This window comes from Dipteris shenzhenensis, chromosome 13 (genome assembly GCF_047967505.1).
Source record: "Dipteris shenzhenensis isolate YYH24624 ecotype China chromosome 13, Dip_SZ_1.0, whole genome shotgun sequence".
Classification (NCBI taxonomy): domain Eukaryota; kingdom Viridiplantae; phylum Streptophyta; class Polypodiopsida; order Gleicheniales; family Dipteridaceae; genus Dipteris; species Dipteris shenzhenensis.
Genome location: NC_141608.1, coordinates 56,768,027 through 56,783,748, shown reverse-complemented (window position 1 = coordinate 56,783,748; position 15,722 = coordinate 56,768,027). Strand labels below are relative to the sequence as shown.

Sequence of the window (15,722 nt, the reverse complement as noted above, 5' to 3'; positions counted from 1 at the left end):
AAATTTGACCGCAGCTCCAGCTTCTTCATAGTCTTTCACTTTCCCCTTCCGTGCCAAGTTAACATATACAAGAGCCTGAGCAAAAGAAACAACAGCACTCACACTATCTCCAGCACCAACACCATGAGGCAACGCTGTATTTTTTTTTTCAAAGAAATGAGGCAAAGCTGTATTATTCAGACCAGCTCCTGATTTTTGCATATTTGGCATAACCATATTGCCTGCGAATACAGACTGAAAGCCCACCATCTGACTTGCAGGCATACCAACAAATTGTGCTTAAGGGCTGACCATAGCCTGAAAATCTGATCCTCCACCAAAATAACCCTGCAACTCATAAACATTTTATGGCGGTTGTAGATAACACTTGGTGAAAAATGGGGTTTCTAGCGACTTCAACCATCCAAAGCATATCTGATGGGCATGATACTTTGCACACATATAAAAATAGGCTATTGACACACATGCAAAGTATCATGCCCATCAGGTGTGTGCACGTTTAAATAACACACCCAGAGCGTGTCTTTTGGCAGTTGTGTATGACACTTAGTGAAAAATGCGATTTGTGGCGAGTTTGACCATCCAAAGCATATACGATGAAGATACTTGGCACAGGACTCAAAAAGGGTTAAATTGACACGAGTGCAAGGTATAATGCCCATCCGGTAAGGGGGATGGACCCTGCATATATAAGAGGGCATCAGCCCTTGAAGTGAGGGCCAAAGCCCTAGTGCTAGTTATATTACTTGAAAGCGAGAGTACAAGAAGGCCTGAAGGCCAGCGGGCTGTAATCACAAAACGGATTCAGCCCGAGAAGTCAAAATGCTAAATACAAGCCTCCTAGGGCATAATCATCGGAGAGTGGACAAACAGCCACGGTGGAGGGGCGTAATGCCACTGAAGACTCTGAGTGGAGTGCTGGAAGAATAACTCCCGGTGGTCCCAGTCGCGAAGGAAACGTCGTCTCTTTTCCTTCCCTGCCCGGGACTCTCCCTGAATCTGATCCCACTGACCCTTGAGCGTGTGAATGATCGTGCTCCAGATATCTGCGAGGGTCTAGGTAGTAGAAGAAGTATGAGCTCCTACAGTCTGCGCGCATCTGGAAGTCCAGATATGCCAGCCTGTGATGCTCCCTATGATCTCCCAAACTGGGTGCCGAGGCATCGCTCCTGCATCTGTCTCTATCAAATGCCAAGGGAAGCTATCCATGTATGCCCAAGTGGCCTGCGTGATGAAAAAGACGGGATCCTGTCTAGAGAACTCATAGGCCAAGTGATGTCCCGGCTCAATGCTGCACCAACAAACGGCTCCCCAAGTGATCGGTCCTAGCTCAGGTGTAGCCCTAGCTAAGATCCCCATGAGTCCCTTCCAAACCGTCTGCGCGTGCGAGCAACTCCAAAGGCAATGCTTCAGGGACGACTCCTCCTGAAGACACATCTGGCAATGCCCCTCCTGCCCCATCTGTCTCAGCCAGCTACCAACTGGAAGCCCCTTGTGTGCCACCATCCAAAGGAAGTAGGAGATCTTCCTCGGACGCCAACTAGCCCAAAGAGTCTTCCAGAAAGTGCGAAGAAAGACCAAGGATATCCCCTGGGCATACCACCTATGTGCCTGTGTGGGTAGCCCACGCTGGAGAGCCCCAAGAGCACGCCGACCCGTGCGTGCACTGTAAGAAAAGAAGGGGGTAGGGTTCTCTGAGGTCTCCGACGGTGGCCAAAGCCACTCCCCTGGGTCCCACTCCACCTCTGACAAGGAACGGCCCTCCCATATCCAGAGTCTCCAATCCTGGTCCTGCATAATCAGGGGGTCTATATGCCAAGTCTTCCCTTGCAGCCCTACAATGCGAAGGCGCTGCCAGGGAAGCTGGGGGTCGATCATGGCCTCTCTGCTCTGAGGCGACTGTCATCAGTGATGGAGAAAAAATGTACCGAAGAATCCGAGAAGAGGCCTGCCACCACCAAAGGAATGCCTCGTGGAGTGGACTGTCCTAGCCACCTCTCATCTCTCGGGAAGAGCTGTCCGGTGCCTACGGGAATCCTCCAACCTGCAGGGATGGCAGCATCAATCTCCGCTCGTCGAGCCTCGATCCCATGTGCCGTACCTACTACTGCTGCCAGCTCGCCTGGGCTCATCCGACTGTAGACGTCCCTCCAAACCCGAAATTAGCGCGCGAGAGCGCCCAAGGGATATGGGGTCTCTCTCCAAGCTGACGACCTGTATCATCTGTCACCTGGCTGCTCCAGATCAAGGGCTGTCTGTCTGTCTCCTCTCGGCAACTAGGGGGAACCTGGAAAAGGCTGTGTCGCAACTTCCTCCAGAGCGAAATGAGGCTACGGAGGAAGGGGGAACGGGGCTGAGTCAAAGGAGCTGAAGTGAAGATCCATCAAATAGAAGGCTGCCAAACACCCCCTCTCTGGGGAGTACACCCACTGAGACCATGCTGTAGCAAGAGCTTCCACGTCTATCCTCCTGGGGTCAGACCGCGGATGACTAGTTTGCCAAGAAGTCCCTGACTCTGCAGCTCTGGATCTATGATGCCAAGGCCGCCCTTTGCCTGGGGGAGAATGACCGTCTGCCAGGCGACCCTAGCTCTGGTGGTGCCGGAACCGTCTGAACCAGACCATAGGAAGTTCCGCACCAGTCTCCTCAGCTGAGCTACACAAGACCTCGAAAAACACCAACAAGAGGCCACATACCAAGTTGTGGCAAGGACCTGGTTGACCACAAGGGCCCTGCCTACCAAGGAAAGCCGAGCCGTGCTCCAGAAAGCAAGCTTCCGTCGTATGGAGGCAAGGACCGGCAAGAACTACTGAGCCGGTGTGATGTCCAGGCCTACCTAGAATCCCAGGTAACATGTCGTCTGTCCTCTGGGGATCCAGCGAAACCCCAGGAAAATACCCCACTGTGAGCTGGCTCCCGGATCTGTAAGAAAACCAACTGACTTATGCCAGTTGATTTTCGCCCCAGCCGCAAGGCAAAAAATCTCTAGGGATAGTCTCACTCGCTCTAGTGACTCGACATCATCCTGCACATATAGGGCTGTGTCGTCTGCATACTTGGAGTCCAACAGCTCGGCATCCTCTCGAATAGGGAGACGCATCCCGCGAAGACCAGTGGTACAAGATTGAAGGAAGTGTGTCATGGCCTTCGCAAAAAATAGAAAGAGGTAAGGCGCTAATGGACAGCCCTGACGCACCAAGCGCTCGAGTGTGAATCTCTCCCCCATCCTGCAGCTAATGATAACCCGACTGAAGGCCAATCTATAAAGGCTAGCAATACCTCTGATCCACTCGTCCGAGAAACCGAACCGAGCGAGTGTACCTTCCAAGAAGGACCAGTCTACCCTGTCGTACGCCTTCTCAAAGTCGAGGAGGAGTATGGCAAGGTGCTGACCACTGTGCTGGGCCCATTCCGTCGCCTCTGAGAAAGTGAAGATGTTGTCCAAGATGCTGCGATCTTGGACAAAACCAGTCTGGGTGTCATGAATCAAGTCGTGTAGCAGGAGGCGGATGCGATTGCTGATCATCTTGGCGGGGATTTTGTAGGCGGTCAGGAGGAGGGTGATTTGGCGCCACTGTCTGATCTCCTGGCGGTCCCCCCCTTTGGGGATGAGGCAAATCAGACCTGTCGCAAGGCTCTCTGGCATCTGCCCACTGGAGAAGATGTGTTGGAAGGTTGCGAGCAAGGGTCGGTGGATCTGCTCCCAAAAGGTGGTGAAGAAAGCTCTAGAGAGGCCATCCTCACCTGGGCATTTCTGCCCATCAATAGCACTCACCGCATCCTGCATCTCCGCAATAGTGAAAGGTGCGAGAAGGGTGTCGCTCATGCTGGGCTGCACGAGTCTCGGTGTAGATCTCCACACCTCCTCCCTACAAATGCGGCCACGAGGGTCTGGGGGCTCCTGCTGGAATAATGATCTGTAGAAGTCTGTCGCCAAGTCCCGGACCTCATCTGGATCTGTCCTAACACTACCATCCTGCGTCCTAAGAGAACGGAGCTGCTCCCCTGCTGACCTCTGTCCATGAGTCCTGAAGAACTCTCTGCACATCCTGTCGCCTTTCCTAGCCCAGAAGGACTTGGAAGCATGAAATGAAAACTCTGAGTGACGCTAGGTAATCTCCTCTAGCATGGCTCGAGCCCGAACCTCCTGCTGTATGAGCTCCTCAAAGCCTGGAGAAGACTGTTGCATCCTCTGAATCAAGGCGAGATCACGTCTGAGACCCCTCTCCCGTGCCCAACACCGCTGTCTGACCTGAATCGCCTCCTGCTGGCAAATGCGGCTAGACTCAGCAAGCGCCTGAGCTACCTGTGCTGCCATATCCCTGGCGGGGTCCCACACCTGCTCCCAAAGGTCCACTATCCTGCTGTGAACCGCTGCTCTAGTGTAGATGGAATCTGGAATCCGGCATGAACGTGGAGGTGAGGACTGAGAGGCCGAGTCCAAGACTAGGATGACTGGGGCATGGTCTGAAAGTGTCGTCCCTGGAACCACTCCTGACTCTCCTCCTCTGCCAAGCGCCCAATCACTAACATAGAAACGGTCCAGCCGCTCTAGGAGTCTGCCTCCCTCCCTCCTGTAGCCCCAAGAGAAGTCCAGACTCCCAAGCCATCTGCGAAAGGACGGCTCCCTCCAGCTGTCCCGACCTCCCACTGCAAAGAGGAAGGAGTCCCAATCTGCCTGCTCTGCCTGAGCTATACCGAGGAACTCTGGGCCCCTTCCCTGCTGATCCTCTAAGGTCTCAAGGTTGTTGAAGTCCCCTCCTACAATCCAAGAGTCCATCGCTGGCAACAGGTCTGTCAAGGATCTCCAAAAAACGGATCTACGTCTGAGATCAGTCGGTGCGTAGATATTGAGGATACCGATGCGGGATCCCTCAATATGCAGGCCCACCCAAAGCGCACGTCCTGAATCAAAGTGCCAAAACCAAACACATGCTGAACTAGAGAAGCGTCGATGGAGGTGCAGACACCCCCGCTTCTCCCCTGCTCGCCAATCGAAGGTTCCCAGTAGGTGTGGGAGCGTCCTGTGAGGACCTTCCCACAAATACTGGTCTGTGACGCCGAAAGCTTGTGTTCCTGTAGTAGGAGCACATCTACCTTTCCCACCAAAGCTAGCTGGAGCTCCTGTCTGAGCACCATCTTTCTGGGGCCACAGGTGCCTGATGAGTGGAACCCGTTAATGTTCCAAGAGATAATGCGTAAACTCATGAGGAGGGAAGGTGGGCCACAAACAGCTGTCTGCTTGCGGTCGAAGTCGAAGTGGTCGGAGGATGTCCTGTGTGGAGACGAAGGCACTTTTGTGAAGGTTTCAAAGGAGAGGTCGGATCATCGGACCCATCCTCTAAAACCTTCAGCAGAGGGGAAAGGCCCTTCGTCCCGTGGTGGTAAGCTCTCTCTAACCAGCTCGACGCCTCTGCCAAGGAAATGCCGTAGAAGCCCGCAACCTCTGAAGTCCTCCAGGAGCGAAGCCCTTCCGCGTAGGCCCACTCCAGCAGTGGCCTAATAATGACCAGGAGTCAGAAACGTTTGGCGCTGTGACGCCGACGCAGACGAACATCACCCTCCTGCCACTGCTGCTGAAGAAGCTCCGCTGCTCTGCTACCAATCCAGTCCTGCACCTACTCCTGGGTCTGGTCGCGTATCGTCTCCCAAACATTTTCATTCGTCCATTGCTCACTCCCTTCACTGAAGATAGTTAAGGAATAGCTAGGACCATCGTGCGGAGCCAGAATGGACACCTTACCCTCCGCCCCCTTGCGGAGGAAGAAGATGCTGATGTCTAGGCATGCGGGAAAGGAGCCAATACCCGCTGCATCCAAGTAGTCCCAAGGACCTACTCGGTAGAACTCCAATGGAAGAGCTCTAGGAGCAGCCCTTGGGCTTGGGGACGAAGATGAGGAGTCTGAACCGGAGGGAGGGGTGCTGGCCACCTGTGGGGAAGGGCCTCTCCCCGCCGTCAGGCCAAGAGGGATGGACGAGGGTGAGGTATGTGCTGGCTTCAGGACTGCAGGTGGTGCAGGTGGAGGAGGGGGGGATTCCTTCTGTATCATGCTCGCGGAAGAGAGTGGTGCGGAAACCACTGGTGCGGGGGGGGAACCTGGAGGGGGTGGGGGTCGGAGAATCGAGGAGGAGGGGGGAGGGGGGGGAGGGTGGGATTGTAGGCCACTCTATGGGCTATCCATAGATGTTACTCATTCCTTGGTATGTGCCTTGTAGGCCTAGATATTATCAGTTAGGATCTATGGTACACCCAGTTAGGGTTTCATTGTATTAGGTGTATCTTTTGTATTCTTTGAAAACTTTGGTAATACAACTTCAGTAGCACGCTTTGCTTCTTGCCTCCATCTCCTGTTGCTTCCGTCGTTCACTCCACCCAACAGTGGTATCAGAGCAGCTTTGCCTTGGTTTCCAGCCTTCCCCCGCGTAAAAAACTTCGTCTGGATCTCACTTTTGCGGCCTACCTTCTTTCAGGACAGATTTTCAGCAAGTCGCCTCTCTTTCTGGCTTCCTGCTTCTGTCCCGAAGGTTTCTGTCGTGAAAAGTTTCTCCAGATTACTTCCTTCTGCTGGGCGACTGCTTCTACAGGCTGAATTGGCTGGAAACTGCATCGACTCTCTCTCCTGGAGCTTGACAACTGCATTCCCGGACTCCCATTTGCTGGTCGACACTCTTTCTGAGTGTTTTTCAGCAGGGCAACTTCAGATCTGCACCAGATCTATTGTGTTTTTGCTGGTCGCCTCTCCTACTGGGCACCATTTAGCTGGGCGACACCTATTCCTGGTGGTTTTCAGCTGGGCGACTAGATCTGGTTGCATTCCTGGCTGGGGCGACTGCATTTCAGGCATTTTCCTGCTGTTTTTCAACTTGGACAGCACCATTGTCACTTTCTGAGTGATTGGTTTGCTTCCTGGAGCTGGTATACACTTTCAAATCAAAGATTTACTGCTACAGCAATTGTATTTTGCTGTTTTTTGGTCATTTCTACTTGACATTGTGCCCGTGACACTCAGATCTTGCACCAAAATCCCCTCTTTTGCTGGGCGAACTGATTTGGGTGGCATTTGGAGTGATATTCAGTCACCATTTACTGATTTCCAGTCACTTTTGACTGCTACATACAGGCTGCGTGCTTGTCATTGACTTCTCTCAGCTTCTGGGCTGATATTTGGTCATTCTTTGGTGAACATTTGTTGTCTTTCTTTCACAGGTTCATCTGGTAAGCTTCTGTTCTTTCTGTTGCATAGTTGGCAATGCCCTTGTGCCTCTAGACTTGGCTTTTCAGGTACCATTTGATAGTGGACAGCAGTACACTTTGGCAGTGATCTTGCTCAGTTGAGGTTATGCTTTGAAAAGCTTTGAGGCTTACGCATTCAGTCACTGAAACTTGCAGTTGAGAGCTTGAGGCTCTTGCTCTTTGTTTTTGTCATTCTTGTGCATTTGACTGCATAATGGCTGGTGGCAAAGATGATTTCTCTGGGGTCTTTGGTGCTGATGATAAACTCGATGGGGTAACTACCCTATGTGGTCATTTATGATGAGGCATGTCTTGGTGGCCAAAAATTTGTGGAATATTGTGAATGGCAATGAGCCTAGGCCTGTCACAGGCAGGCTACATCTTCCACTAGTGATGTCACATCCAGTGGTTCTTCCCGTGATGCCTTTGTACCTCCTACTCAGGAGATGATTCAGTGGGATGGCCGTGATGCTAAGGCACAGGCATTGATTGCTCTTTCTGTTAAGAAGAGTCTTATACCTCATATCAGATCATGCACTACTGCTAAGGACTCTTGGGATAAGCTTGCTTCCTTGTATCAGGTACGCAATGAGGCCCGTGTTGCCTATCTTCGCAAGCAGCTGAAGGATACTCGTCTGAATGAGGGTTATAACATGGATGCATATCTTACAGCTATCCAAGATTTAAAGGAGCAATTGGCTAATATTGATGAGGACATCCCTGACTCACAACTTGTATCAGGCACATTGGATGGGTTGCCTGACTCTTACCAAGGTTTTGCCACTACCTTGAGGTTGGTTGCCATGGGCAATGCCAACTATTATTCCTTTGATCAATTGGTTGCACTTTTACTGCAGGAGGAACAGAGCCGTGTGAATCGGAATGCCAGTATGCACTCAGATCAGGCCTTTGTAGCCAATGATCGGAATAAGGGAAGATTTCAAAAATCTGTCCCTAAAAATACAGCAAATAATCAGCCTTCTACTTCATCCTCTCAGGGTAATCAGAAGAAGAAAAAGAGGTGCAATTATTGCAGGAAACCGGGCCATGAAATTGCTGAATGTAGGAAGAGGATAGCTTCTGAAAAGAAGAAGAAAGAAGCTGGACTTTCAGTCACATCTACCTCTGGCATTGATGCAAATACACATGGGCATGCTAATGAGCAAGCTAATTATGCCAGGGATCAGAATTGGGGCTTCATTGTTCAATGCCATTACAATCCTCCAGTGCATGATACAGATTCACATGCTTGTATGGCAGCTTCAGCCTCTACATGGTTCTTTGACAGTGGTGCTTCTAAGCACATCACCTCCTGTAAAACTTTGTTTACTTCTCTTGCTAATGCCCCAAAGGGGGGTTCCGTGACATGTGCCAACAATGCATCATATATGGTTAAGGGTATTGGGCAGGTGGCTGTTACATCAGTTACAGGCAGTATTGTCACTCTGGAGAATGTCTTGTACGTACCAGGCATACGGAAAAATCTGATTTCTATTTCAGCCATAGCTACATGTGGATTTCGGATTGTCTTTGATGCGCATAGGTGTGCAGTCTATGACTTAAGTCATGCCGATGCTATTGTATTGACTGGTACTCTTCAGGGGGGCTTGTACAGCTTGGATGCATATGACAAATGCAGTGACAGTTCAGCTCATGATGCTCATGCAGTTGATGCAGATGTTTTGCCTGATATTTATTTGTGGCATGAGAGGTTTGGGCATATTAACTTTAATGCTATGGTAAAGTTACCGAAAATGGTTGAAGATATGCCACAGCTGCAGATTCCTCATAAGCATGTCTGTGAAGTTTGCTTGCTTGGCAAGATGCACCGCTTTGTCATACCTAACGATGGTAGAGTTGAGGCATCACGCAAGCTATTCTTGATTCACAGTGATGTGTGTGGTCCTATGCGGGCTGCTTCCATAGGAGGTTTCTATTATTTTGTGACATTCATTGATGACTTTACCAGGTATACTTGGATCTTTGCATTGAAGTCCAACCTGCTTCAAGCATTTCATTGCCTTGGCTGAAAATGATTCAGGCTTGAAGATTGCACACTTGAGATCAGACAGAGGTGGTGAATATATGTTAGAGGAATTTAATGCTTACATGAAATCCCGTGGTATTCATCATGAGTGTACAGTGCCTTACACTCCTCAGCAGAATGGAGTTGCTGAGAGAAAGAATAGGACAGTTATGGAAATGGCCAGATGTATGCTTAAGGGCAAGAATTTGCCCAATATGTTTTGGCTGGATGCAGTCACATGTGCCAATTATGTGCTCAACAGGAGCCCCACCAAAGCATTGAAAACAGTCACACCCTATGAGGCTTGGAAAGGACACAAGCCAACCATTTCTCACATGCGTACTTTTGGGTGTTTGGCCTATGCACATGTGCCTTCACAGAGGCGGACAAAGCTGGATGATAAGGCTATAAAATGTATATTTTTGGGATACAGTGCAGAGAGTAAGGGTTATAGACTTTATGAGCCTTCCACCAGGAGGGTAATTGTCAGTAGAGATGTCATCTTTGATGAGACATCTTCCATGCCCTTGCGGGACTGCAAAGTGCAGTCTACACTTGGTGTCTCAGATATTTTTGATAGTCTTGTGCCATTGCTTGGATCTGATGACTCAGATGATGCACCACAGGGTTATGCTCCTCCACCTAATGCTCATTTACAGCCTACTACACAGTCCGGACAGCCACATGTTTTGACACAGATGCCATGTGCTTCTGAGGACATTGTGAAAGAGGTAGTAGAGCAAGAATTGGCTGATATTAGACAGCCTAAAAGAGCTCCTCGTTGGCTCTTTGAAACTCTGAAGGACAACAAACTTGATGCTCCTTTGCAGGCACGTACGAGAGCTGCAGCCAAAAGAGATTTGGCAAACTCGGTTGCTCATGCATTGATTGCTATCGCATTTGATGAGGAGCCTGTTTGTCACAAAGATGCTTTCTCAAATGAATTGTGGATGAAAGCCATGCAAGATGAATTGGACTCCATTCATGCAAACAAAACATGGGAGTTATGTGACTTGCCTGCAGGCAAACATGCAGTAGGGACTAAGTGGGTATACAAGGTAAAAAGAAAAGCTGATGGTTCAGTTGACAGGTACAAAGCCCGTCTTGTGGCCAAAGGCTATGCTCAGAGAGAGGGCATTGATTATGAAGAGACCTTTGCTCCTACTTCACGCATCACCACCATTAGATGTGTTATTGCCCTGGCTGCCCATAATAATTGGGAGGTGCATCAGTTGGATATAAAGACAGCATTTCTCAATGGTCTTTTGGCAGAGGAAGTCTATGTTGCTCAACCTCCGGGCTTTGAGGTTGAAGGGTCTGAACGCAAGGTATGCTGGCTTAAGAAAGCCTTATATGGATTGAAGCACGCACCCACGGCTTGGTATGATAGGATACACGCTCATTTGCTCAGCCTTGGCTTTTAGAATAGTCCTACAGAAGTTACTTTATATATCCGCAAGAGGGGGGAAGATTTGCTGATTTTGATCCTCTATGTGGATGATATGATTCTCACTGGGCCACATCCTGAGAAAATTGCAGATTTCAAGCAGGAATTACAGCAGTCTTTTTCAATGACTGATCTTGGCCAGTTGCACTACTATTTGGGCATTCAATTTGCTCGATCTGAGGGGGGAATTGTGATGTCACAATCGAAGAACATTGGGCAGCTTCTGCATAGATTTCAGATGGAAGATTGTAAACCTGTCTCCACCCCATTAGAGACTGGTTTTCATTTCTCTGCTGAAGATGGCGGTGGTCCATGTGATGCTACCTCCTATCAGCAGGCAGTTGGTTGTTTGCTTTATCTATGTCATACTCGGCCAGACTTGCAGTATGTGGTTTCTCAGTTGAGCAGATACATGCACAGTCCCACTCATCACCATTGGCATGCAGTGAAACGTGTCTTCAGGTACATCAAAGGCACGCAATACTTGGGCCTTCTCTACAGGGCTGATACTTCACTTATCATGCATGGGTTCACGGATAGTGATTGGGCTGGTTGCCAGGATACACGCAGATCCCACAGTGGCAATTGTTTTATGCTTGGTTCTTCATGCATCTCATGGTTTAGCAAGAAGCAGGCTACAGTTGCCACATCTAGTTGTGAAGCTGAGTACAGTGCAGCTTTCACAGCTACAGTAGAGTGTGTTTGGCTACGGAAATTACTTGCAGATCTTCTGATTGGTCAGACAACTCCTACCGTCATCCATACTGACAGTCAGAGTGCTTTGGCTATAGCACGAAATCCAGTGTTTCATGCTCGCACAAAGCACATTGAGGTTCATTATCATTATGTCAGAGAGAGATGGTCAGATGGTGACATCAAGTTGTCTTATGTTCCCACTGAGGACAACTTGGCAGATCTATTCACTAAGGCTCTTCCGCGGCCTAAGTTTGAAGCTTTTCGACCAGCTTTACACTTGGTCCCTTTTGTTACGTGATCTGCCTTCTCTGTATAGTCATAGGTTGCTATATCCACATTGGATGAATTTGTGCAACCATGACCTAGTCTTTCAGGTACCATTTCCAAGATACTTCAGCCCATACCGTCGAGGGGGGTTTGTAGGCCACTCTATGGGCTATCCATAGATGTTACTCATTCCTTGGTATGTGCCTTGTAGGCCTAGATATTATCAGTTAGGACCTATGGTACACCCAGTTAGGGTTTCATTATATTAGGTGTATCTTTTGTATTCTTTAAAAACTTTGGTAATACAACTTCAGTAGCACGCTTTGCTTCTTGCCTCCATCTCATGTTGCTTCCGTCATTCACTCCACCCAACAGGGATGAGGGCTGAGGGGGAGGCTGGCTGACCTTCTCCTTTCCTTTCTCCTTCCCCTTACCGGGCTGCTGATGAGTAGGGATCATCTGAGGGGGCTCTTGCTGTGGCTGGGAAGGTTTTTTGGGGGCTGCTTTGTTGCCCTTCCGTTTTCGTTTGACTTCCGTCCAGCCTTCCCCTTCGGGAGGGGATGTCGCTGACTGGAGCGGAGTATCCTGAGCTGCCTGACTGGGGGTCTTCTGAGGTTCCGTACCCGTGAAGCGAGGACATGAGCGAGCCTGGTGCCCGAAGCCGTGGCATCTCAGACACTGGTTTGGGCGACCAGTGACCAGAATGCGCTGCGTCACCACACCTGTGTCTGTCTCTATCTCGAACTCCGAGGGGATGCTCTGTGAATCAAGGACTGCCACTTTGACACGTGGCACCCCTTGGGCTGCCGCCGCATCAATGTAGGTGTCCTGCATAGGCCAACCAAAGTGCGCCCCCAGGTCCTTGATGATCGGGCGAAGCTCGGTTGCGAGACCGGGGAAGATAAGGGTAACTGGGTGTCGAGGAATACGAAAGCGGACGTCGAAGTCCGCTACACTGAAGCCCCTGTACCAAGGGACCATGAGAATGATCTTCCCACCCACAGAAGTAAGGGATCGTCTGACCATGTCGCTCGCAGCCTGTGCTGAGGAGAGCTTAAGCCAGAAAATGCCACGTCCCATGAGAGCAACCTCCTCAATGTGATTGTCCTCGAGGTAGAGGGTGGACTGCAACTAGTCCCTGATGTCTACTCGTGAAGGGGACAATGTGATGCGATAGGCTGATGGAGGGGGGGGTCCGTCTGGGCCACTGGTTCCGGGCACGTAGCCGCCATATCGCTTGACTAACTACGAACTCCCAAGGTGGGGAAGGAAAAGGAAAAGGAAGGGGGGAGGAATGGGAAGCGAAGCGGGGGATGTGAGGTGAGGTGAGGCGAGGTGAGGCGAGGGTAGGGTGAGGTGAGTTTTTTTTTTTTTTTTTTAAACGGGTGAGGTGAGGTGAGGTGAGGTGAAGGTGAGGTGAGGCGAGGGTGGGGTGAGGTGAGTGGAGTGGAGATCGGGTGAGGTGAGTGGGGCGGGGGTGAGGTGAGCGGAGAGGGTGAGGGCGTGGAGCGGAGCGGGTGAGGCGGGTGGGTTAGGTGAGCGGAGCGGTGGTGAGGTGAGCGAGCGGGCGGGTGGCGAGGCACGAGGAGCGGGCGGGATAAGGCGGGGTGGGGTGGGTGAGTGGAGTGGAGTGGCGAGGAGTGAGGCGGGGCGGGGTGAAGGAGCGTGGCGAGGAGAGGGGGGGGAGCGACGAGCAGAGAAGCGATGAGGCGAGGGGGAGGGGGAGCGTGGCGGAGAGGAGGAGAAGCGTGGCGGAGAGGGGGCGGCTGGCTGCGCAGCAGCAGCTAGCGGAGGGAGAGGGAGGGGCCGTGCAGAAAGCGAGGGGGGGTAGACAGGGCACGACGGGGAAAAGGGAGCTCGCAGGAGCTGACACCTAGTACTCCACACACAGACATAGATGAATGTGTGGGGCATGTCAGTCTGCAGACTGGTCGCCAAAGCCCTAGTTTTGTGGGCCAGGGGCCCTGGTTAAGTGAGCCCTTTTAGGGCGGTTTTATAGCAGCCTGGTCGGCCTGATTGGGTCGGCCAGATTCAGCCTGCTGGTCGGTTTTTTCCATGCAGGCCCTGGGCCTATAAAAGAGGACCATTCAGTCATTCACTCATCACTTGGAGCAGCCCTCAGGACAGCAGATAGGAGCACCAAAGAGGGAGCCTTAGGCCTACATTTAGGAGGACAAGGTGACCTAGGAGAAGCTGCAGACTGAGCTAGAGTGGCAGCCCACCTAGGCTGGCTTCCGGACAGCAAGGTGGAAGGGATCTAGACAGAGAGTCTACATATGTCCCCTTAAATCTACCCATCGAGCCTTCATCTGTCCTTCAACTCTCTTCAGGAGGATCAGCAAGCGTTCCCAACGCCCCTTAGTTCAGCGTAGGGAGTGGGAAATAGCACTCAGCCCCTCTCCACTCAACCATTATAGGACAGTCTCAGCCCTCACTTCAGTTGTAATCATCGAATTTTAGCATTATTAATATAACAATTATGCTGCTCTCTTGCACCTTTACTCACGTGCATGAGTCTTTTTCAGTTCCGTTAGGGCTCCTAGCTGTTGCCTCAACAATTTTGATCCCATGATCTCTGAAATTGTATGCTAAAAGCCTTGCGTTCAATATTTTGTGTGTGTTGAGAGGAAAAGAGAAAGAGAGAGAAGGGGAAGGGGGGGGGAAGAGAGAAAACACTAAAAGCCTTGCCGTCAATATTGTGTCTGTATGTTGAGAGAGAGAGAGAGAGAGAGAGAGAGAGAGAGAGAAGGCAGGGGAGGGGGAAGGACGGCCCCCAGGCTCGACTAGTAAGCCAAAAATTTCATCACCTGAGAATAATATTAGGAATAGCTAGTGAAAATTTCAGTTATTTATCAATGTATGGGGGGACATACTAGGGTCGATCAAAATAAAAGGATTTGGGTTCAATGAACCCTTTTATGTGCACGGATCCTTGGATAAGATCTACATCAAATCTTTCAGAAATACGCTTTTGCTGGCAAAGGACGTGGAAGGACTCGGAATCCAGTGTTCTCTAAGCCAGTGTCAATCACACACTTGGCAAATCACAGAAGCCTCGTTACCATTATTCTCAAAAGGCCAAAACTAAGTAGAGCAGAGCTATGTACCCTGTTCATGTCTGGGTTTAAGGTACATCATAAAATACCTGTCCCAGTAGCGCATGTTTCATTTCCTCCCCTAGGCTCTCCAACAGGATCTCCTGCAAATTCGTCTTGGGCATCAGCATCCACATCTTCGTCGTCCTCGTTGGTCGGCCAGGTTTCGGATGGGGTACCTCCTGTCCTCTTTAGAATGAAAGAGTCCATATTTGCGAAAACTTCAAACTCAAACGCCCCGGGAAGCTTAGCGTCTCTTCTCCGGTCGCGCCTCAACGCCCAGTAGTTTTCAGTCTGGTTTTGCATCCGCCAATCCTTAATTTTCTTGTACTCGCCATACAAATTGCTCCATCTCTTCCGACATTGTTGTGCGTCTCTGTCCACACCTCTCACCTTGCAGAAAGCCTGTACAAATTCCCATTTTTCATTAGCAGTGAAGACCCGGCCAGTCATACTCAACTGCCTTGTATCCTCTTCCTGCTTCCTCTTCGCCTCTACAAGAACTACAGTCTCTTCCTTAGACCATCGCTGATGTCGGGAACTCCTCTCGCCATTTTCGTCCATGTGCTCTGACACGGCAAATCCTCTGCAGTGAATAGGGTTTTCAGCCACAACGGCATTCATGAGGCATGCATAGCTTTCATGTCTGCCGGGATCCACATCCAGACCCAGGATACTACCCTTCATCTCAGTCCCCTCCACGTTACCGAATGACCAGCATGGTTTACAATGGTTTGCCTTTCGAAAACTCGACTACGGGGCCGATACAGGGATCGATTGAGGCGGCGAGTACGAGCAAGAAGAAGCGATCGGAATGGTGGGGATGGAAGGGGCAAGCCCCTTTTCTTATTGCTGAGAGGCTTATCATCATCTAAGGGTGCCCTTCGCAATTGGAGGCTCTTGTGATTGAGACTCTGTATTTCTACATGCAAGAACCAAACAAAGGAACTAGAATTG

General features: G+C 50.5%; 1 protein-coding gene across 1 annotated transcript in view; it reads right to left on the bottom strand.

Annotated features, from left to right (window-relative positions):
- LOC147895631 (trihelix transcription factor ASR3-like) overlaps positions 1-15,722 on the bottom strand; it is a 43,846-nt gene extending 28,124 nt beyond the window's left edge. The window contains exon 1 of the mRNA XM_087383934.1: positions 14,816-15,722. Coding sequence (XP_087240060.1) covers positions 14,816-15,452 — 637 coding nt within the window. The 5' untranslated portion in view covers positions 15,453-15,722. The remainder of the gene's footprint in view (positions 1-14,815) is intronic.